At 32.6% G+C, this 24,429-nt stretch overlaps 4 protein-coding genes across 10 annotated transcripts; 1 reads left to right on the top strand and 3 right to left on the bottom strand.

The window, feature by feature from the left end:
* Positions 1-1,669: 1,669 nt before the first annotated feature.
* On the top strand, positions 1,670-6,876 carry LOC142542272 (ankyrin repeat protein SKIP35-like). 2 transcript variants are annotated; one of them, XM_075648828.1, is made up of 4 exons: positions 1,670-1,744; positions 1,920-2,914; positions 3,600-4,032; positions 5,689-6,876. In XM_075648828.1, exons 2-4 carry the CDS (start codon positions 2,211-2,213, stop codon positions 6,502-6,504), a joined length of 1,953 nt encoding a protein of 650 aa, XP_075504943.1. In that variant the 5' UTR covers positions 1,670-1,744; positions 1,920-2,210; the 3' UTR covers positions 6,505-6,876. The 2 variants fall into 2 exon arrangements, with proteins under 2 accessions (XP_075504943.1, XP_075504942.1); XM_075648827.1 differs by lacking the exon at positions 1,670-1,744 and having other exon boundaries at positions 1,761-2,914.
* A 703-nt stretch (positions 6,877-7,579) lies between these two features.
* On the bottom strand, positions 7,580-9,848 carry LOC142542271 (desiccation-related protein At2g46140). 6 transcript variants are annotated; one of them, XM_075648820.1, is made up of 3 exons: positions 9,686-9,848; positions 8,146-9,094; positions 7,580-7,753 (listed from the first exon to the last, which is right to left on the bottom strand). In XM_075648820.1, the coding sequence occupies exon 2, from the start codon at positions 9,090-9,092 to the stop codon at positions 8,151-8,153; it is 942 nt and encodes a 313-aa protein (XP_075504935.1). In that variant the 5' UTR covers positions 9,093-9,094; positions 9,686-9,848; the 3' UTR covers positions 7,580-7,753; positions 8,146-8,150. The 6 variants fall into 6 exon arrangements, with proteins under 6 accessions (XP_075504935.1, XP_075504938.1, XP_075504939.1 ...); XM_075648823.1 differs by having other exon boundaries at positions 7,580-7,760; positions 8,160-9,094; XM_075648824.1 differs by having other exon boundaries at positions 7,580-7,762; positions 8,165-9,094.
* A 1,130-nt stretch (positions 9,849-10,978) lies between these two features.
* Positions 10,979-14,209, bottom strand: LOC142542270 (6,7-dimethyl-8-ribityllumazine synthase, chloroplastic-like). The gene is made up of 8 exons (XM_075648819.1): positions 13,972-14,209; positions 13,612-13,724; positions 13,361-13,456; positions 12,600-12,695; positions 12,331-12,409; positions 11,754-11,800; positions 11,591-11,650; positions 10,979-11,225 (listed from the first exon to the last, which is right to left on the bottom strand). Exons 1-8 carry the CDS (start codon positions 14,126-14,128, stop codon positions 11,184-11,186), a joined length of 690 nt encoding a protein of 229 aa, XP_075504934.1. The 5' UTR covers positions 14,129-14,209; the 3' UTR covers positions 10,979-11,183.
* Positions 14,210-21,267: 7,058 nt separating this feature from the next.
* Positions 21,268-21,618, bottom strand: LOC142541317 (uncharacterized). The gene has a single exon (XM_075647872.1). It carries the CDS (start codon positions 21,616-21,618, stop codon positions 21,268-21,270), a length of 351 nt encoding a protein of 116 aa, XP_075503987.1.
* Positions 21,619-24,429: the final 2,811 nt, after the last annotated feature.

The following is a 24,429-nucleotide window of genomic DNA, read 5'->3' as shown; positions in this document are numbered from 1 at the left end:
TCATATTTATAATAAAAAGTATATTTTTTGCACATAAAAAAAATTTACGAGCGACCCAAATAGAATATCTATCTCATAAAATTGACCAATGAGACTATCGTATGTGTGTTTTTTATTTAAGTTTTGTGTGATTAACTATTGGTTGATTCATGACTAATTAATTTAACAGTAGGTCTCTTGTGAGACGGTCTCACGAATCTTTATCTGTGAGATCTTATCGATATTCACAATAAAAAAGTAATACTCTTAGTATAAAAAGTAATATTTTTTCATTGATGACCCAAATAAGATATTCGTCTCACAAAAAATGACCCGTATCTCTCACAAGATTTTGTCTTAATTTAATTTAATGTCATTGAACTAATTTGGATGTATTGAATGTCCCTTTCAGTTAAGGATATATATAGAACAAACTAAATTATTTGATCATTGAATGAACATTATATTAGCAGAAACATCCCTCGAATTTCAAGACACTTTTCATTTCCAACCCAACGTTGGCATTTATTTCTCTCCATCTTCTTCAACAATATAATTCTGGCGACTGTTGAAGGAGTTTGTAGGCATGAACAGTTAGCTCATTTTATAATCGTGTTTGTTATGACCTAATATGCAATATGTATGTGTATGTGTGTGTATATATATTCGTTATCATCATCATTATTATTATTTATTTTAGGGAGGCTTGCTTTTAAATTCTAGCCGCGTAATAAAAAGTGTTTAGTCATTGTCAGATCGAAACTTTCTCCCCAGTCTCTGATTCACAAAAAATTGTTTATGCACTCTTTAAGCTTGCAATAATTTTTTCAGATGAATTTCGGTACATAATAATGAAAATCATGAACATATATGATATTGCATGACAACTGTTTTAGATTCGTACAAAAAATAATCTTAGAGTACAAAATTGGAACAACTATATTAGTTTCAATATATTTCTACACTTGTTTGTATGTTCAAATATCATATATTAGTATCCGATCTGAAATAATATACAAAAATATCATATATTAGTACCACATTTTTAATGTTTTGCATCAATTTTCATCAGAAAACAAGTGTAATATATACCAAAATTTATTATACATGTTCGGGTACTAAAAATTCATATATTAGTGTCAGATCTAAAAACATTTAATACTCAAATATCATTTATGAATACTAGATTTTCAATATTTTGTACCGAATTTTCATCCGAAACACATGTCATTAATACAAATTTTCTTATACATGTTTGTGTATTAAGAAATCATATATTAGTGTAAGATATGAAAAATTTAGTACTGAAATATCACATATTAATAGCAGTTTTTCAAAGTTTTGTACCAATTTTTATTTGAAATAGACTTGTCATTAATATTAAAATTTGTTATATATGTTTGATTATTCAAAAATCATATATTAGTATCAGATTTAAAATATTTAATTCTCAAATGTCATATATTTATTTCAGATTTTCAATATTTTGTATCAAATTTCATCCCGAAAAACGCACGTAGACCTGGTGAGTACAAAAATATTTTTTGTGTTACAAATTTAAATATCGAGACGGGAATTTATTGATCATATGTTCTTATTTTATATATCAAAATGTTTTTGAAAAATTTATATTTCGGTGGCCGAAAATCAATATAAAACAAAAGAGCTGAGTGCATCGTTGTCCACAAGTAGAAAAGAAAGGGCAACCACTCGCACGCAGCCCACAGGCTCTCTCTCTCCCCCCCCCCCACTGATAATTATTCAGGTCGGTCTTTCTTTCTCTACATTCCATTTTTTTTCTATCCTTTTAACATTTATGCATTTTTGTGAAAAATTGTACTCTGTGTGACATTTATTCCGCCTTATGTATGTGGATTGATTATCAGTTTCTTGACGTTCGAGGAGTTTTGTTATTGATTGAGATGCTATAATGCTCGTAGGGTTTTGTTGATGGTTGGCCGATGTCTACAAAATTTGTAGCTGAATTCTACCTGGATCTCCCTCTCACAATTGGGATGTTAAATTTAGAGGCCAAATATGTAAAAGAATTTTGCATTTGGGAGTGATTACAGAGATCTTCCCAAGCAAAATTCCCTTGAGAGAAACTCTTTGAAAGAAGTCCCTTTTGCTTTCGTTCTAACTTAAGATTTCTTTTACTCAATGGGTTGTTCTGAGTGTGTTGGATAAAGTTTAGAAGGTCTGGGACTGAGGTCTCCCTTGTTACCTTGCCTATGGAAGCAAAGAAGGTTTTTGTGGCTGGTAGAGAAAGTGAAATCGGAAGTGAAATAGGCAGCCGATCCTTGGATACAGAGGGTGAAGTAAATATCGAACAACGTCAGTGTTCCGATGATGACTTGATGGAAATGGAAATTGAAACCGCTGATGCTGAGAAGTCAAGTCTGAGTGATGAGGATGAATATGGTACTGATATTGTTGGTTTTAGCTCAGAGAAAAGTGGGGGAGGTAGCCCCAACAATGTAATTTTCTCTAGAGAAGCGCCACTTGTAACGAAGGAAGATTTGAGTACAAGTGTTTGTACTTTTGGTGCGGAGAAACTTAAATCCAGGCTGGCTGCTTCTGAACGCAATCACGGGAAAAACGAGAGAAAGCTCAGTCGAGTAGATAGAATTGAGCTAGGCCGGTTGTTTCAGGGGGCTGTGAGTGCTCGTGATTGGGAGCTTGCTGAGAGTCTGATCTTGTTGGCAGATTTTCAGACACTTAATGATGCACTCTGCATTTCCTTGGATTCAATCTGGTTCTCGAGCACACACCAAGAATTGGATGGTATTACTGGATTAATTAGGAAGATCATAGCTAATGGGGCATATGATTTCACTCGAGCTGCTCTTAGGACTTCATTTCTTGCTTCTTGTATAACTGCTTGTCAGAGTCGAACAATGAGCCTGGCGGATACTGTTAATGTGATGGCACAGAGGTTCGCTGATTTACTCCTTTTACATGCTCAAACAAGATGACTTGTTTTTTCCCTCATCAAACTAGCGAAATACTGTTCTTTTTACAGCTGGAAGATTTCTTTTGTTTTCCTTTCATGCTATATTAGGCGACTTTGCTGAATTCTACCTGGATCTCCCTCTCACAATTGGGATGTTAAATTTAGAAGCCAAATATGTAAAAGAATTTTGCATTTGGGAGTGATTACAGAGATCTTCCCAAGCAAAAATCCCTTGAGAGAAACTCTTTGAAAGAGTCCATTTTGCTTTCGTTCTAAGTTAAGATTTCTTTTACTCAATGGTTTGTTCTGATCGAGGAGAGCGTGAAATATGACCCTCTGTACTAAAAAGGTGAAAACTAAATTGGCAGGGACCTACCTTTTTATATTGATTCCTCATGTGCTGGTAACTGAATCATGTATGGGTTTTAACCTTCTCTTAGGGAAACAAATGGTGATGAGAGGGGACCACTTGATACTTTTGTAGGATCGGGTATCACTAAACAGAAATCTGAAAGTTGAAAGTGTTAGTTTGAAGAACCAATGGAGCTTTTGTAGTCCGTACGATGAAAACAAAATGTGAATGTTGTTATATTTCATTTTCTTTGCATTCCTTGTAATTTTCACATGTTTTTCATGTTTTGAGAGTTTTAGTGTACTGTTCTACTAGGTTGCATGAAAGGCTGCAGGAATGCAATGGAGATGAAGTTTTGAAGGCTGAAGCTGGTGCCAAGGTTCAGAAATTTACTGAATGGGCTCTTAAATGTATAAGCTTCCATTCTCGTTGCCAGAGTAATAGGGATAGAGTGGGTCATCCCTCTGCTGTCGGAATCCAGCTCCAGTTGTCTGCTTTTAAGACCTTTTTAGATATTACTGGCAACCATCTCACTGGAAAAGATTTTACAGAGGCATTTGATGCAGCTTGCTTCCCACTTACGCTCTTTTCTAGTTCATTTGATCCTGGTTGGTCATCAGGTTTATCTGCAACAGCAATCCAAGGACTGTTGGGTATGCTGGTTGAGGGGGGCGCAGACAATGTCAACCAATGTTTTCTGGAGGCCTCACGATTTGGGAGCACAGAGCTTGTTCGCATTTTATTGCAGGTAATCACATTTTATTGCTGTTAAGCAATGATTTGGTGAACTATTATAATCTCTTTTTCATTTTATGAGCATGCCATTGGCGGTTTCAGTAGTGCCACATTACAAATTTTTTTGGACAATTTGGTGTGCTGCTTGATGTCTATCCTTTCATTGAATTCTGATTTGACTTTCATTTTCCACCCTTTTTCCTTTCTCCATTTCATTTATGTTGTTACTTTAGCCATTATCTTTGCAAGTCCTGAAATCAGTAGCTCATATGACACCTTTTTAAAGCTTGTACTTAAATTCCTTTAGCATCTTTGCAGAAATGAACATGGCTTTTGAAGATAGATAACTGATGTGTGTTATTTCATAGATACAATTACATCTTATATTGAGATCACGAGCTAATCTAATCCCACAAAATTAGAAGACTGAATATCATCCAACCAAAATCAGAGTATCATCCTACCACGTTTACAATATTTGACAATCCTATCAAATAACAACTAATTGGTAAAATTGTTACACAATCTTTTCCATATTATTGTACAATCTTTTATCCTTTGATGATGCTTCTTTTCGCCCCAAACCCCCCGTTCCCCTCCTCCTCAGTCCTCACGCACCAGATGATACACTTCCCTATATCTGTTGTCTAATCCCTGGTCCTACGTTTTGTTTATCAGCTATTGTCCTTAGATTGTTGCAAATGTATAGGCTATAATTTTTTTTCCTAATCAGTAAAATTAATTTAATTGATCATAAGCAATGTACTGATAGTTTTCAATCCAGGCCAGCGCAAGTCAATGACAGGCTACACAACTAAGTCTGCAAGATGATTCATGAGGTTATAAGTAATACATGTCCCTAAATAAATGCAACTGAATTTTAACGAAGAGAGAATCAACACATGGCATTAAACCATCAAATACATTCTGTTCCTAGCAGACCAAATACAATAAACCGTACAAGATATTGCCAAGATCAATGTGTCATTTACTCTGGCTTTGAATTTATGGTATGGATTACATCATGAAACTTCCTAGGAAAGAAATAGAGACATTTAGACGTTTAGTGGCAGGCAATGCTTTACTCTATTGTGCTTTTCTTTCAGGCGATTCTATAAGTTAAATGATGGGTTCATACCACACATCGCTACTTAAGGTCTCATCTTGGCCATTACTTACTGATATCTATGAATTTTAAGCTTGTAAACATTCTGTGGCAAAACCAACGGCTTTGGTTAGATGCCATCAGGCGCTAGAACAATTAGCATAACAACAAGGACCTTTCCCTGAAGTAGCTGGACTTTGTTTGTTTATGCTTTGTTCATTGTCGGAATTCTGAAGTCTGTTTCTTGGTTGACTTGTTTTAATTTTTTTATTTCCCTGGTGTTGGTTGAATGTTACTTAGGCTGTGGTATTTGTTTCCATGGACATTTAGCAACAATCCTGGATGTTTTTGCAAATTCTGTCCCTTTTGACTTGATCATTGTGTTTTTTCCATGCTATTATATGTTCTGATGCTGCTGTTGACTTAACTTTCTTTGCACATTCATTCAATTTTGAGCAATCCCGTGTGTTATATTCTTCTGGAAACTTGCACTTGTAAGTTTTGAACTGGATAACTTCGTTTAATACTCTATGTTAATGTGTTTTGGTTCACTTTGGGTGCTAGATTGCTCAAAGAAACAGCTTGGATGTGGATGTTGATCTGGCATTGGGTTTCGCTTCACATTATGGTAAAATCGGTACAATGGAGTGTCTAGTGGAGGAGGGTAATGCTATGGCTTTCTTGGGTCCTCTGATGCGAGCTGCTGAGAGGGGTTGCATACCAGTTGTTGAGTGGTTTGTTCAAAGGGGTTGCCGAGACATGGAACTGTGCCTCGCCCTCACAGCTGCCACATCAAGCAGTCAAGTCGAGGCTGCAGCATATCTTCTGCCCCACGTTCCCCAGCACATTCTTGCTGCCCTCAGCATCGAAATTCTGAAGGCGGCAGGTGAAAGAAGTGGTGGGTCTCTTGATGGGGTAGCGTTTCTCCTCCATTCAGACTTTTTACGGGATCCTGCTGCTACTTATGCTGTTGCTGACACAATCGCCAGATCTGAAGATGAGCCTGTTGCCCCCGAGCTCAGGGATTTTCTTCAAGAGTACTGGTCAGAGGCAGCTTTCTTGGATGGACTGAGACAAGGAGAAGTACATTTCTCGAACTTGGTTCAAATTTTGAAATGGGGCGAATCTCCAATCTGTTTAAGTGATTTACCTGGCCCCTTGAGGGTGGCGATAGCATACATGCCTTTGTACAGGGAGTGCATCAAGGCCGGAGGTCGTCTATTATCACAAAAGCATCGCGGGCAGTTGGTGGAAGCTGCAAGAAGACTTGGAGGGGTGGTACTAGACGAGCCGGGCCAGAGGACAGAGTTACTGGCAGTATTAGAGCATCATCTTCCTCCATTTTTGCTCCACCCAGCTGCAAGTCGTGTGGCTCCTTGAGAAGATAAGGACTCCTTATCTTATGATGAAAATCTCTCCCTACACTTCTCCCTCTACTTAATTTTCTTCTCATATAATAATATTCGAAATTAGCTGTGTTGAATGAAGATGCATCGCCTAAGGTTGCTGATCCACAACCAGCTTGAATACGAGTGTAATCTTTACGTAGTAGAAACAATCTGGAAATGGTTAGGGATGTGACGTTGTTTTTGTTTGTAAATTGGCCACTTTTGATGGACTAAAGGAGAGAGAAATTATGAGCAGGCGGTATATATTTTGTTACAATGTTGATGGTGGTTTCTTTTATTTCTTCTCTCCATTGTTTTCTCTATGACAAATACTTTTTGAACTATATTTTTCCTTTTAATTGAAGCATTGGAGGGTTTGTCTTTGTCATACGGTCAGAACAACAATTTTGCAAGGTCTTTCTAAATGATGTCTCGGGTAATAAACCAATTCGTTGGGTTGAACTACAGAAAATTGATCATAATCACACCAGAAACATTGAAAAATATTTTTTTCCTTAATTGAATTTGAAAAAAAAAAATTTGATTTGTGCAGTTTTTTTATTTAAATATTATTATTATTTATTTATTTATTTATGAAATTGGGAAAAATCTCACCACCAGTGACCAAAGGATGAACCAAATTACGTGCATATTTTAAGAATACACTAGTATTTATTTTGGGCAGCGTCCCGTCTCCTAATGCCCTGCGCCAAATTTGGTGAAATCATTTTATTTATTTTTATAATGTTATTATTTATTAATTTATAATTAAATTATAAATTAAAATATTATTATTTAAATGTAATAATAATATAATATAAGTATCACTCATGATTATATTGTTAAATTTGTAAAAAAATATTAAATAAAAAACAAGATTTAATATATGTAAAAAAAAATTCGAGAATACTTTGATATAAAATTTGAAGTAAATAGATCAGATATGGATGTTGTGTTCGCTACAAAAATCACATTATTTTAATGCAAATTAGAATCAAAATAGATTTTATGATCAAGCGCTCAAAACTTCAAATCACTCATTAATAATACCTCTCTAATTCAAAACATTTCAAGAAACTGTGGTCCTCTACAAATCCTCAACCATATACTGATGGAAAAACAAAGTAACCAAATTCATCTTCTTACATTGAGTCTTGACAAGGATACCTAAGTTCAATTTCAGATACATTTATTTTATTTGTAACAGAAGATAAAAGCAACCAGCACCAGTGAGTATCATCCTCATTCCTGTAAAACATGAATCAACACATTAGAGCATTAATAGGAAGGGTATTTTCAAAGAGTGTTCCGGTGAAAAATAATGTATGTCTTTGTGCCGAACATGCGTGAATCATGATATAGTGTAATCTCAGATCATGATGCAATTACACAAGAAAAAAAAGAAACAGGAAAGCCACCTCAGGAACAAGACTCGAGTTAAGAGGATAACAGAGAAAATTTACAATCTAGAATAGACTTTTAGTAACCATGGTGGTAGTTTGAAACGCGTGTCGGGATGGAAGAGAGAAGTGGAAGGTTTGCTTGCACGTACCACACTCAAAATGTCTCAAAACGTGAATGATATTTATTACCAAATGAGAAAATGAAAGAATCACGCAGCACAACTAGGAACTGCTCTTACAATACCTCATCATCATCATCATCATCATCACCTCCATCTTCCTTCTTCTTCTTAAGACGAGTGGTACCACCCTCCCTCGAAATTGGTAGCTTCATGGGCCCAAAAGGAGTGTCCACGTTGATATTTCCTTTCATGGAATATCCAGTTCCTCTTCCCCGAATCATGTCCCAAACAGCAGAACCACAATCCTTTGGCCTAAAAGTAATGGGAATGTCGATGGAGGTGATTCCATTCTTTTCAATATTAGCAGATTTTGCGAGATCAGCACTACCGATGCTCACATCACATAGCCAAATCTCGTAGTCGAGATCATTAAGCCCCAAGTCAAAATCATTCTTATTTTCCAACTTCAAATGAAGAGTTGCAACGGTTTCTTCAAAAGAAAACTTCTCAAAATGGATCTTCTCAATATCAATATCTGGTTTATAGGGTATTGGGATCTCTCCGGTCTTCTCAAGCGGCAATGTAAGCCTTCCAAGAACCGGCACATCCACTATGAGGTCAACCTTAATTCGATAAGGAATGATACTTCCCGGCTTTATATCAGCATAAGTGCTTTTGACATCATCATATATTAAACAAACAGGTATCTTAACTGTCTCCGAACCATGTGCATGAATTGTTCCAGCATCTGGAATCAAACCGGAAATCAATTTCCTTCCATCACTCTCGATTAAGTAGTTTATGTCGATGAGAGGGATCGGGATAGGATTCGGGTTCTTCACGAGAACATCGACGACTATATCTGCCTTTTCAAGATTGATGTGAGGTATATGAATGGCAGTAACATCAGCCGTTGGCTTCCCAAATCCTATAGTTTCCTCGATTTTCTCACCAATGTCATGGATGAAATCCTTAACCTTCTCGATAAATCCACCTTTCTCTTCGTCTTTCTTGTCTCCCCTTTCAACAATCTCAGGTTCATCACAAGATGCCATATCTAATCAAGAAACACGGTCAAAATGTTACAGAACTTCTTTTTAAAATAACAAAACGAAAAAAAAATCAATATTGAAAGAACAGAAACCAATCAAACCGGTAAGCTCGTAATGGTGATTAAACGTCGGGTTTTCAGTTCTAAAGAAACAAGACACACCACAAAGTTACAGATCAATTATAGAGAGCACACAGATGTCGTAAAACAATATCATCAAGATGTAAGCGCACCCAAATCTGAAAAAGGTTGAAACTTTTGTCCATTGACAATTTCATACATAACTTTTCGATTCGATCAACGGTCAAACTCCATCTTTCTTGGCGTTCAATTTCATTTAATCAAAATTTGTGTTCAAAAAGCTCGAAAACTCCACGTATATGGAGATCTAGAACCCAAAATTAAATAAAAATAAAATAACGCACATACTAGATCAGGAACAAATTCTGAAAAATCTAGAGAAAGGAACACAGAGATCCCAGATTTGGTGATTGAGTCAGCAAGATAAAAATAAATCCAGTAACCATGAAATGATCTGCATTTTCCACATTCGAAAGATATCCTCAGCAAGAATCACTAAAAGAGTATATACTTCACCTGTAACAAGAGTTGAACAAGTGAAGTCAGTCGGCAGCAAACTTGAGAAGGAGACAGACAGATGAACCCAAAGATTTTCTTTGAATTTGTTTAATTACAAGTTTTATGAATTTGTCAATAAAAAACAAAAAATTGGTATTATTTACGTAGATATTGTTATGTGCACGAAATGACTGACAGAAATCTTCTTACTATTATCTCTTGGTGTTTTCAAGTACACATATGTTTTAAAATATTAGATATTTGTTCAAAATTTGAAAATAAAAATACGCTTGTTTCTGAGATTTGAAAATAAAAATAAGATAAATAATTCAATTTGACCACAGAATAGTTATTCTTATTTCAATATGATCTCAAATTATGTAAATTTTTTAAGATAATAATTCATTATATCAAAAAATTTAAATAATTATTTAAATAATATATTTATTAATTTTATTAATCTCATGAATGGGATCTACGCGTCTAAAAATCCAAATTTAGAATAATATATCGGACTCTGGGATATTTGACATGATTAAACGTTGCCGACATGATGATATGATGGATGGATAAAATGTGGGATACGGAGTGCCACGTGTCAAGATTGTCGTATAGAAAAATGCCAAGTTTGAGTCCTCTCCCATCATGGCTCATGGCAATGGGCCACGTATTAGATGGCCGATGGGTTTTGCCAAACTCCATAATCTGTTGGATCGGCCACAGTTATATAATTTTTACATTACAAAATAAAAAATGTTTAAAAATTAATAAATCTATCAAATTTATTTTTCAATTTTATATTAAAATATTTAAATATAAATAAAATAAAAAAATATCATATTTATATCTTTTCACTTTAAATATGCCATAATATAATAAAATTATTTCGATTCTAAAATAAAATATTTTGAATTAAAGTCGGAGATTAAAGAATTTATTATTAATATAAGGAAAAATATAAATAATTAGTATATATATATATATGTACTCTTAGATACATATATAATCGACGGGTGGGTTGACTAAATACCAAAATCTGCCTCGGACTTGTAATCTTTCTTAGCTTTGGTCTAAACTGTCTTCGCTCCCGACTTGTTTTCATCTCTATCTATAACTTCTAAGAATGTTTTGATTATTTTGACCAACATCTCTATCTATGCATATGTATTAATACTCGATAAATTAATAATCATATAAACTTAAAAACAATTATATGATAATTTATTAAAATATGATTCTACAGTAGTTTGGTTTTTTTTTTTTTTTTTTTTTAAGTACAATTTATTTCGTCGGTGAAGAAGAGAATGTATATAACAGAATCCACAAGTTTGTTTTCGTTATCAAGACAGACTAAAAATAAAAGAGTCATTTCAAAAGTTCAAACCAAGAAGAGGGATAATTTAGTTTCCAAGAGATACACGATCAAGCACAACTGCAGAAATGGACAGCAACTTTTGGTTGTCTCGAAAGGCAAAGCACAATGCGGCAAAGCTTCGAACTGCAGGCTATGCTCGTGTCAAAGCTTGAGATGATGCTCGAATAAAGATGCCATCTCGATCTGCCAATCGAAACCACTCAATCAAGAATCGATGACCAACATATTTACACAACTTTTCGAAAATCCCAAGTTGAATCAAATTTCATGACAGATCACGCTACATATAGTAACCCTCATGAACTAGTACAGAACATGAAGCCTTGAGATTTATACGGTTCTTTACTTTTATACTGTTAACAATCCACTTTATTTCAATGACACAATACAAACTGTTCCGTTTTGAATTGATTCGATGTGAAAATGGTAATGGTCAAAGGAGTAATACTGGACTTGATCATCCACAAGAAAATATAATCAAGGAAATCAACTGACCAACTTCAGAAAGTGAAAAGGAGGACAGAGATGTTAATTTGTAGTCAACTTACGGCTGTTAAAGCTGCTTCAACACCTTTATTTCCTGACTTACCACCGGCTCGGTTTAATGCCTGCAAAATAATGACAACGGCAATTATTTATGAACATATTTTTTCTCTTATTTCCACACGTGTAGATCCCACAAACATGAAAATAATTTATCCGCCAATTTACCTGCTCCATGCTATCACACGTCAAAACACCAAATATGCAAGGCACGCCTGCAAGTCAATATAATACAGATACAAATCGATCAATCAAGACTACAACAATTATTAGATATATGATAATACCCTTTGCGTGGAAGTCTATTCAACAGCTCAGCCTGAATGATCAAACCAAAGATTTTTTTTCCTTTCCAAAACCGCAATATCCTATCCAAGCACTCTCTCATTGTCGCAACATGGAATTGGGGTATATAGAATCCACAAAGTGAAGGATGGAAAAAAATTCTCTCAGTGAGGGACTCGGAAAAAAGATGAAGAAGCATGAATCATTGTGTATTGTTTTTACTCCTTATTCTTTTCTTAAAGGTTAATTCTTATTAAATGAAGAGCTCGTCAAAAGATGTCTAGAAAATATTTGCAGCCGAAAAAAGAAAATATTTGCTATATTGGTAGTGCAAAGCATATAATCCAACAAGCAAACCAAAACCTTAATTGAAACCCAAACGGTGAACTCAAAATGCCCGAAAATGGGAGGTGGCTTTTAAATGCACCAATTTTTTATTTTATTCTGCCATATATGTCACCTGAATTCAGGCCAGCTGATAATACTCCAGAAGCAGCCGAATTAGCCACAGCATCATAGTGGGTGGTATCACCTCTAATCTACTGGTCAAAAAGGATACAAAAAGAGAAGTCAATTATTACTTATAAAAGGCAGCAATAAGTACATCAACCAATAACAAGAATAGTTACATATAAGAGCAGCAAAAAAGGACATCACTATTAGCAGAGCAGGAGGCGGGAGGGAACCATTAAACTTCAATCACTTAGAACCTGTGTTGAAAAAGCTTACCACAGCTCCAATACACACGATTGCTTGGTATTTTCGCGATTTTCCAAGTTTCTCAGCAACCACGCCGATTTCAAAACTACCAGGAACCCAAACAACCTAAGGTAAGATGAAAAAAGATGCAATTTTTCAGCTTTACGTACAAAAAACCAACACATATATAGGATGCAACTTTATAGTCAGAAGATTTTCCATATAATACTACAGCATAAAGGTTAAATTAAAGTTAGTCTAACAGGACACATTGCAACCAGTAGCACACAACGTTTTTCCTTCTAGGTTTGTGCTGTGTTTTACATGTCTCCACTAATATTTACCAGTATATCAGAATCATGATAGGAAACAAACACACATGTTACACTTCATCGCACAGCTGTTTTCCCCCAGCAGCTTTCTTTAAGTCGGTTTTAGTGAACTTGTTCTGATCTCAAATCACAGCCTCCTTGCATTTGGTCATTTATTCAGAAGAAATGCAAATCAGGTCTTCGATATTGGAATAAAGTTGTCAATTTACAAAAATAAATACTACCATGATACTGAACTAGTGAGAAAGGGACACTGTGCACTGCTTGATAAAGATTAGAATAAGCATCGGATGACAAAGATGCACCGCAACCAAATATTAACATTCACAAGGGAAAAAATATTTCCTGCGTACAACATTATATATAGTGAACACAAAGCCACTTTCGTATTCCATGCATCTATGTAATGTTCACTTACAACTATATAACTGAAAAATGTTAAGAAGTCAGATAACTAACATCAATATCCTCTTCTTTAACCGAATATTGCTCGAAAGTTTTTAAGGCTCCCACTAAAAGCGGCTTAGTAACAATCTCGTTGAACCGCGCCACCACCTTCACACCAAATAAATAAGCATATAAAATTTTCATTAAGATACAGAGAAGTAGATTTGAACCTTCAAATCAAAAGCTCAACACCAAATATAATAGAACGTAAATATAACTCTGGCAAAAATATTATATAAAACAAGTTATCTAAATTTACGCACGATGGCAAACCGGAGGCCCTCGGCAGAGGTAACTGATCCAGTCAACTGCCGAACAGCCAATGTATGCAAAACGTCATCTTTCTTTCTCGAATTCTCAATAGGAAATCCAAAACCTGAAAACAATGCTCACACAATCAACAACAACACATATACATTTGCGCACAGAACAGAACCCTGACTAAAAAGAAATAACAAACCACCACGCAACGAATTCACAAAATCAATAATTTTCTACCAAACTTTTCCATCCATTTAAAAACACACAGATTGAATCTAAATTTAACAGGAAAATCAACCAGAATCAAACGCAACTGGAACAAAAAGAAGATCAAAACAGAAAGGGGAAAAAAACAAACAAACCTACGCGAAGCGAATGAGCAGTAGGCGCAGCTAAACTTGCGGGCTTACTATTGCACGTATAATAGCAGCAGTAAAGCGAACATTGGTCGAGAGATTTCTGAAGATTTGTGAAATTGATACGAGATGTAGGTGGAAGAAGAGAACTAAACGAAGCCATTCTTCCAGAAAGAAACGCAGCACAGAAATGGCTTCCTCGATTCTTCCACTGTTAGTGTGAGGGTTAGCTCCGAACGGGTCAATCAATTGAGTTGGGCTTTGAAAATATATTTGGGGCTTAATGATGTTTCTGTTGGGTCAATGTCCTCATTATTATGGGCTTAATGTTCAGTCACTCTATACGGGCCTGCGTTAGCCCAATGAAAGCACCTTGTTTTGGATTATTATTTTTAAATAAACAGCACGTAATTTGATAATTTCCAGCAATTTAGCATAAATATTTTACGTAGGACCGAGTACTTACCACTTTACCAAAAGCTATAGCTAATGGTAATAGTGTAACTCAAATCTTTTAAATCACACAGCAGCTCAAGCACCACAATTCGATTGCTCTATCAGCAGTGACAATTATTGCACGTAATATTTTACGTAACAAAGAAATTAGCAAAATGATTACAAATCGGTACTCGTGCAACATGTTCATCCACGTCATTTTTCATGTAGTTAATATCATTAAATATTGCATTAAAATGATTTAACTTTCAATTTCCACCACATACTAATATACGAGCAGAAATATCAAATTTAAAACATGTTTAGTCACATAATTTTCATTTTATTTGTGTCTTTACTATTACATAGAAATGCATTCCTTTCAACTTGTACTGCTTTATTGCTGCTGATAGATTTTCTAATTTTAAGTATATATATGACATGACATTGATTTAAAATATGATAATACTAATCAAAGAAATATATGTGATGCAGATAATTTTATAAACATTCAGCAATGATAAAAATATGTAAAATATTTATTTATTTATTTTTATTATTTAAAATTTCTAATAATACTACAGCATATACTCTTGATACTAGTAGGATCATCAGAGACATCCACAACATGAATGAAAAAATTATTTTTTTTATTGTTTGAGTTCTGATAAAGTATTATTGTAATGGATATTACTGAATTAATCACTAACTTTGCAATCAATATGTTCCATAAATAAAAATGTGAAACTACAATTTTAATTTTGTTTCGCGATTTTGGTCGTATATATGTTATTTAATTACGGTTTTAGTAATGTATTTTTAAATGTTTGACAATTATAGTCTTTTTAATCGAAAATGTGACGTGACACTATAAACATCATCAGAGTTTGGAGGAGTGAATAAACTTTGTTAATAATTTTGCTAAGTGATGATCTTTTGATGATGTCTGCAGCTTTAGTTTGTGATAAAACAATAAGCGGCTTGACTTGTTCAGCGGCTAAAATACTGTAAGTATATAATAACTTTAGCTGGATCCTGAAACAATTTGACGTTGTTTTGTCACACCAAAACCAATGGTGTTTCATATTTCTACAAGCGTAATGTCGGAGCTATATTGTATGCATTGCATAGGCGCCACATCAGTGTGTTGCGTCAGAAAAAAGACTAAAATTGTAAAAATAACAGAAATATCATACTAATATTGAATTTGATAATATAGATGATCAAATCGTAAAAATATAATTATCCAGTTAAATATCGCATGACCATCGAATTAACGGTTTCAATAAATTTCATGGATTATTATATGTTACACCTGAAGTATTTCTCCACTATGATGTGATCAAATGTTAGTCCTTGGATCATCAATATATATACCAACTTCCATACAAATGCGAGAGATTCACATGATCTAATATTGAAATAAGGAGAAAAACACTATCAGCATAGCATAAACTAACCTAATTTTTATGTACATAAAGTGACCACTCGAGACAATCTTGGACTTTCTCAGTGACAAAGAACTCGTCTAGGGTAAGACGTAGATCCTTTGGCTCTATTTTGTTACGAAGAACTGTTCACCTTTCATCAGTCCGACCGATGATCTAGTTTCCCTTCTCCTGAGATTGTGAGAAGCTTCATTTTTTATCCCTAAATAAAATCACTCAATTTGGCCTATCGGGGACGACCCATCAATCCCTATCTTAAGGGACTATTAGTTGAGAGGCTTTTTTCTTCTTATTTAATTATAGAAGGATAAAGCGTTTTAATACCGAGTCGTATGGGAAAGCTTCGGAAACTAATATAATTAATTATTAGGGTTTTTTTAAAAATAATTTAATTTTAAAAAAAAATTTCAAAAATAATTAAAAAAAAAAATTTTCAAAACTAATGCAATCCGCGCTTACGGAGCGCGGACGCTGCTCAAGTGGAGCAGCGTCCGCGCTTCGTAAGCACGGACGATGGTCCAAGTAAGCAACAGATTATTTAGCGACGGAATCTATATCAAACCGTCGCTAATTTCCGACGGTTTATAAAACCGTCGCTAAACCGTCGCTAATTTAGCGACGATTTATAAACCGTCGTTGTAATGGAATCAGCGACGGTTGTTTAACTGTCGCTAAATGCGCATAAAATCGTCGCTAAATACGCATAATTTTATAAGAGAATTTGCGGGCTGCGAAAAGCCATTTTTGTTGTAGTGAAGACATAGAAAAAAACAGACAAGAAATTCATCAAGAAATAGGGGTGTTCATCGGTCGGTTTTTTTCTCTATCTTCACTAGGCACTAGGGGTGTTCATCGGTCAGTTCGGTTCGGTTTTTATTTCGGTTTTCGGTTTTAAAAATATATAATCCGATATCCGAACCATTTTTCTTCAGTTCGGTTCGATTTTCTACCAAAATGGTTCGGTTATTTCGGTCAGTTAATTCGATTTTGATATAATTATTTAGCGAACTAAATAACCGAACCATTTTGGTAGAAAATCGAACCGAACTGAAGAAAAATGGTTCGGATATCAGATTATATATTTTTAAAATCGAAAACCGAAATAAAATCGGAACCGAATCGACCGATGAACACCCCTAGTGCCTAGTGAAGATAGAGAAAAAACCGACCGATGAACACCCCTATTTCTTGATGAATTTCTTGTCTGTTTTTTTCTCTGTCTTCACTACAACAAAAATAGCTTTTCGCAGCCCGCAAATTCTCTTATAAAATTATGCACATTTAGCGACGGTTTTATGCGCATACGGTTAAACGATTTTTAAACCGTCGCTGATTCCATTACAGCGACGGTTTAGCGACGGAAATTAGCGACGGTTTAGATATAGATTCCGTCGCATCGTCCGTGCTTACGAATTGCGGATGCTGCTCCACGTGAGCAGCATCCGCGCTCTGTAAGCGCGGATTGCATTAGTTTTGAAAATGTTTTTTTTTTAAAATTATTTTTGAAATTTTTTTTAAAATTAAATTATTTAAAAAAAAACCCTAATTATTAGGAAGAATTGTTCTCTTTGCACTACTTTATTATACACTCAAATTTCAAAATTTGATTTATTTGTATTAAATGACAAGCCATCAACATGGTAATTATTACCTTCCATTAATTTTTTTCCATGAAAAAATTGTGCTTATTGGAATTTAATCTATATAACTGATGGATGTTTTAGATGAATGGAAAATAAAAATAAAATTCGACAGCCACGTGTTATTTAATATTTTTTCTGAAAAATGATGATGCAGAATGATATATGACTGTTACGTATGTCTGAGTAATTGTAAAAAAATATATAGCATTTTTTTATTCATATTTAATACTACTATTTTTGCATAAACGTAAATATATATATCTGTGTGTGTGTGTGTCTATATATATATAACTAAATATTGCATTAAAATGATTTTCCACGACTGGTACTGATATTTTTGCAGACATTGTGTGTGGAAAGTAGTTGACCAAAGTATGGAGATCCACGACAACGTTAATTTATTATCATTATTTCTGTGAGTAGGGACCCGTTCTTTCGGTTAATGAGATCATACATGTGTGGACACTACCCTTACTTTATTTCAACGGATAAGATCTTGTCACACATACAATTTCAAAAAAAAAAAAAAATGGATCCTACATATGCATAAGCAAATCTTGGCCATCCATCCTATCATGGGGGCAATGCCCACATGAATAGGATGAAATATACAATATTATATTGTTTCGTGCAAAAAACGAACGACTAGTTGGTTACATATATATTTTTTATTTATTTCAATTATAGTTATAAAGTATTATGTTATCTAGATTTATCATCTCTATATTATACATGTTTTACAATATCATGCGATGAAACCCTAATGATATTTTTTTTGTGTTCCGACAAATAAAAAAATACAAAAAACGGGGATTATTTAAATGGTTGTGAATTATTTGATTTTAAATTCTTTCCAAGCATATATTTTATGGTGGTCTCCCTCATCTAATTTAAAGGATTTATAAGAGTTACTTCATATGAGATTTCAATATCTAAGATCCATCCATCCCAATAAATACAAGATTTCGTCTGTGTATAAATATAAAATATAGCATCTACAAGTTCGTTACTGCATTCCATTAAAAAAAAGTAATGTTTTAGTTGAATGTAACGTCTAAAGATTTATTATTATTATTATTTTTGTGTTAGCTACATGTAGTTATCGATAGTTAATGAAAGTAACCTTATGTTGTAGATGTCCATTTAAGTGTTTTTAAGAAATTTTTTTTGACAATTTTTTGAATCCTAATCTTCTAAATTAAAACAAACATATGTATATATATATATATATATATATATATATATATATATATAATTTGTTGAAGGTGGCACTTGATTTATATAATATGAAAAGAGTTCGTACTAAGAATGAAAATAAACATATCCTTCTTAAGGATGTTCGAATTAATGGAGTCACTACAACATTAAATGGCTATTGTGATACTTTTTTGTAGAAACTTTTAATTAAATGTTGTTACAAATACTTAATAATGACACTTGTAAAAAATTAATAATGTGTAAAATAAAAAACATATTAGATTAGTTATTCTGACATTTTTAATTGATGTCATTTTTTATATTGAGAGAAACAATTATTCTTCCCACATCGTAAAAAATCATTAAAAAACTAAAAATTGTCACTGTAAATAAATGTGGGAAATTTGGGTTGGATATATATTGGAGGAGGGAAAATAATTGTTTCCCTCCATATAAAAAATGACATCAATTAAAAATATCAGGATAACTAATCTGTTATGTTTTTTTATTCTCACATTTATTTTATCTATTTTTTCCTCCTCCTATATTTATCCAACCCAAATATTCTCACATTTGTTATTGTTATTATAAATAACATACACGACACTTTTAGTTTTCATTATAAATGATTTTAACTGACATATAAATTTGTCATTATTACTATAATAACAAGGCATGTATAAATGTATTTAAAACATGAGTTTTTCTGACATTTAAAATTGTCGTTATATGAATAATTAGTAACACGTATGAAGTTGTCATTAACATCTTATAATGACATTAAAAAATGTCAGGAAGTTTAAGACGACATTGGAATAGAGGACATTTGTTGGAGGTGTCACTAAATATTGAATATAATGACATTTATGAATGTCACCATAACCATTTATTCTTGTAGTGAGTAGGTGATGACTTAGTCAATGATTAGAAGTTTGATTCTTCCTGCAACACTTCTCAGGAAAACTTATCAATTATACTTGCCCTAACTAACATTATTTACAAAAACTATTGCATTAGTCTTGAGTTTCCTCACATCATTGAAAAATGAAATAAAACATGTCTTACGAAACTAACAAACAAATAAACAGGTAAGTAAAAAAATTTAACACGCGAATCACTGTTGAGTATTGTTCCTATGCTAAAGATTTCATGGGGTATTTTGTTTTTTAACCTCGGTCAACTATTTAATTAATTAAAAATGAACCAATATTATGTCAATAATATGTATATATGCAAATAATTAAGTCAGGTTATTATTTTTCTTCTAGCAGTGTTGAATATTGTTTGCTTAGTTTTTTTCGATGTCACGTCAGACGAAATATGTTAGTATATTTTTTAGTACCGATTTTTCTTCATAAATTTAGACTTTAAAAATAATAATATGGGAAAATAGTTTCTCGAATTTTTTTTTATTTCTTCTTTGTTTCACGTCAATAATAGATAAGGTTTCATTGATTTTGAAAGGAGATTTTTGGCAACACAAATAATTAAAAATGTCTTTTTGCAAAATAAAAATAAATAATCATAAAAAATTTAATTTAAGTTATTATCCACCTTGTAAAAAAAAATTACAAGCAAAAACAAAATCATAAATATAACTTTTATATCGTATTAACTTTTCAAGTAGAAAAATATCTAATTCAAATTAATTTTTTATTTTTCTAAAATAAAATTAAAGATATTTTCAAAATGATAATATTATAAGTAAATTATTTTCATATAATCGATATATTTGATAAAATGGCGCCGTTTTTAATTGATAATTTTTAATCAAAAATTGTAACAGGGATTGTTAAGTTCTTCCAAAGAAAAAACAGGTTTATTGACAAAGAATTGGAAGCTGCATTTGACGTATTGACAAAAGAGGTAAATTTGTGAAGTCTCACAACTTAATAAATACCAATATATATGCCGTTTACGCACAAATGTCCGCAGATTATAAACTCCGAGCTATTCCAATGTAAGCAAGAGCAACGGTTGAAATCAACATGGGTATTTAATTTCCAGCGCATGTTGTTTGAGAAATTTTTTTATATGATCACGATCTTCAGAAAAATGATGAACTTTGATTACATGAGTAATACCTATCAAATCTTTTAAATCTTCTTAAATTACATAGTCTCATACCTGCACAGTCTTGTAATCTCGTTCATTCTTGGACGGATATCACAATATGCTTCATTTGTGAGGGACAAGAGAGGTCATTTACTCTTACATGCATATATATGATAATCTCTTTACTTATTATTTTCATCTACAATTTTTATTTTTAGATTTTATGTGAGACGGTCTCACTGATCTATAGGCGTGAAATGGGTCGAGTTGATTTATATCCTAAATGAAAAATCAATGTTTTTGACACAAAAAACTAATGAGTCAGGTCGAATAAGATATATGTATCACAATATTGACCCGTGAGAAGGTTAAGTTTTTGTGTTTGCTTGTCAAATTCCTGTCACATTTATGTTTGCAAAACAAATCACAGAACACCGTATACACTCAAAACATAAAATTCGAAATATTTGACATCTTAAGACATAAATTAAAATACTTTCGAAACAATAAATAAATTAAGACGTTCATGCACCATTTATACATGAAAACATCCTGTGGCTTCTAAACCTGACGAGTTGCTTAGGCTTATCACAACCACGATCAAGGTCTTCAAATTTAGATGCGGAACCACTGCTCTTGACATGAGCCACATGCACCGAGCTATACCGCCGGTGGTGCGCCCCACCCAAAGGCGAAGATTTCAGAGGCTCGCGTTGTAATATAACGTCATGTTGATGGGGACGATAAGCATCTTCCGAGTGGTAGAAATCCGCTATGTTATAAGAATCCACTGTTCCGGAAGAGAGACACTCGTATCGTCGTCGAACTTTATTCTTCTTGAAAGATTTATACACCAACGGAAGAAAGCCATCCATTGTTTGCGGCTTATTGAAGTTTTTGGTGATGGGATTCTTTTATATGTTGAATCTTTTGGGAGCTGAGGGCAAGTAAAATGATAACTGTTTGTGGACTTTGTGTTATATGGGTTCGGTGAGTATTTTTCTATTTGTCGATTTTTTGGAAAGACTTTTTCTATCTAATAGATAATAACACAAGGCAGAGAACGCGTTTCCTCCAATTTGAGTGATTTTGACTCTTTCTTTAAGAACTAAAATAATTGTTTTCTAATAATTGGTAATATATATATATATATATATATATATATATATATAAGATTTGAGTTGCACAGTTATTACCAAATATAATTTTTGGTAAAGCGACGAACACTCAATCTTACAATTGGTATCAGAGCCAAATTCATATATTCAATTATCATTGTTTGTAAGAAGTGTAATTATTAGAAGAGAGATTATTGGAGTGTGATAATTGTCTTTGCTGAGTAATGCAGTCAAACATTGACACTTGAGCTGTTGTAAGATTTAAAATATTTGAGTTGCATTGTTGTCACAATCTATATCTTTTGGCAAATCGACAAACGTTCGGTCTTACATATATTTTATTATATATACACACACAAATATATAAATAAGAAAGTCTTAACTATTTTCATTTGCAACATTGGGAGTGTGATTGTTGAATATAATAATTGTTCCTATTGAAAAAACGATTGAATCGTGATGCTTGAGCTGCTACACGATTTAAAATATTTGAGTTACATCATTATCATCGATTATAACTTTTAATATAACGACACGTAAGCCCATTTCTTTTATTATAATTTATTTCCATGTCACTTTTCTAATGTTTTATTGATCAACTTGAGAAGAAATAAAACAATTTCGGCACTAAAAAAAATCCAGGACGTAACTTGCGGGGCCCTTCTTCTGTGTTATAATTAATCAATGAATAAATAAATATATGTACCGACAACAATATTAGATATCTTCATTTTTTATTCGGTCAAAAAGGAAATTATGTAAGGATTAATGGAAGTCTCGCCGGTCTTTTTCAAGGAATGCCTTTTCTTCACTCTGCTTCCTTTAGTTATATTCCATATGTATATTTGTTTACCAGCCTCATCAAGGCTGAGCACACCCAAGATTAAGTTGTTACGAGAAAGCTACTCCTGGAGATAAAATCAACGCAAAATAAACTTTTTTTTTTCAATCGGCTTGTTCAATTTTGAGTTTCAAAGTTTGATTTTAATATACTAATTTATTTTTTCCGGCTATTTTGGTCGATGGCATGCTACGTATATATGCTACGTATATATAGCAATTATTTATTCAACTTCTTAATTTAAAATTAGTTCGAGTGGTTACCTAACAAAAGATAAATACGACTTTTTCGATGGTAGAAAACGCTACTTCAACTGCTATATATTATTTTGTACTTGATTACATTTTAAAATCAGTAAAAACACACATTTCACTAAAAAAATTGATGTAATTCCAATCGTCATTGAAAATATTTATTTTAACTTAATACATCTCTCTGGTTTTTGTTTTTGTTTTTTTTGTTTTTTTTTTAAATTTAAAATTTTATGTTAAAGAGAGAAAATTCTCATATAATTTTGTAGGGAAAAATATAGTCTACTATGAAATTTAGAATTTTGTAGCATAATTGAGTTTTCTCTTTGCTAATAAATTATTTATATTAATTATTTATTAAATATTTACTTTCTACTTTCATTCTTGAATTTCAGTTATTGTAAATTTTTACATTTCGAGTTCCAAAACTTAAATTTGTTAAAAATTTATGTTCATTATAAACATCAATAATTAAAGAAATAAATATATTCGAGTTTTGAAATTATCCTACTTGTTTTTTTTCTCCTTTCAAAAAAATCAAGTTTAAGGTCGATATTTTTGTTAGGGTGATTTATGTAAGTAGGTCTCTTGTGAGACGGTCTCACAAATCTTTATCTGTGAGACGGGTCAATCCTACCGATATTCACAATGAAAAGTAATACTCTTAGCATAAAAAGTAATATTTTTTTATGGATGACTCAAATAAAAGATCTCTGTCTCATAAAATAATACCCGTGAGATCGTCTCAGACAAGTTTTTGCCAATTTATGTTTACCACTCGTATATGTATTTGACAATTATCTCTTTTATCAAGTGTAAAAATTATAATATTTTAAAAGAGATGAAAGTCAAATATACGAAACATAGTGGAAGTGAATGCAATATCTCATTTTTAGTGTAAATTTGGAGTTGAAAATAAAAGTTTACGAGATAATTTTGGAAATGACCCTTCGTAATTTTCGAGATAATTTGCTAAAAATGATAGAATTTTTTTAATAGAATATATAATAAGATCAGATAATTATCATGTTTTTTTCTTAAAAAGAAAACAATATTATATATATATATATATAAATTAATTTTATATATAAGAAAACAATATTATATATATATAAATTAAAATAGACCTTTTATCCACAGCTTGGTCAGTTCGATTAGAAATTGAATAATGCATTTAGTAATGTGTTTTAGTTTTTACACCATTTTCACATCATTCATACTCTTTAACCTCAATTCACTTAACTCTAAACTAATTCCGTACACATTTTATTTTGAATAAGTTTTTTTTGAGATGATTTTAAATATTTTTATTCCGAAACAAGTCAATCATGTTTATACTCATAATAAAAAATAATATTTTGTTATGCACAACTCAAATATAATATATGTCTTATAAAATTGACCCGTGAGATCGTCTCAGATTAGTTTTTGTATTTTATTTTTCCCCCTTTTTTTTATTATCAATATTTGAAGTAT

This window comes from Primulina tabacum, chromosome 4, assembly GCF_025594145.1.
Source record: "Primulina tabacum isolate GXHZ01 chromosome 4, ASM2559414v2, whole genome shotgun sequence".
NCBI lineage: Eukaryota > Viridiplantae > Streptophyta > Magnoliopsida > Lamiales > Gesneriaceae > Primulina > Primulina tabacum.
This window is presented reverse-complemented; position numbering and strand designations above follow the sequence as displayed.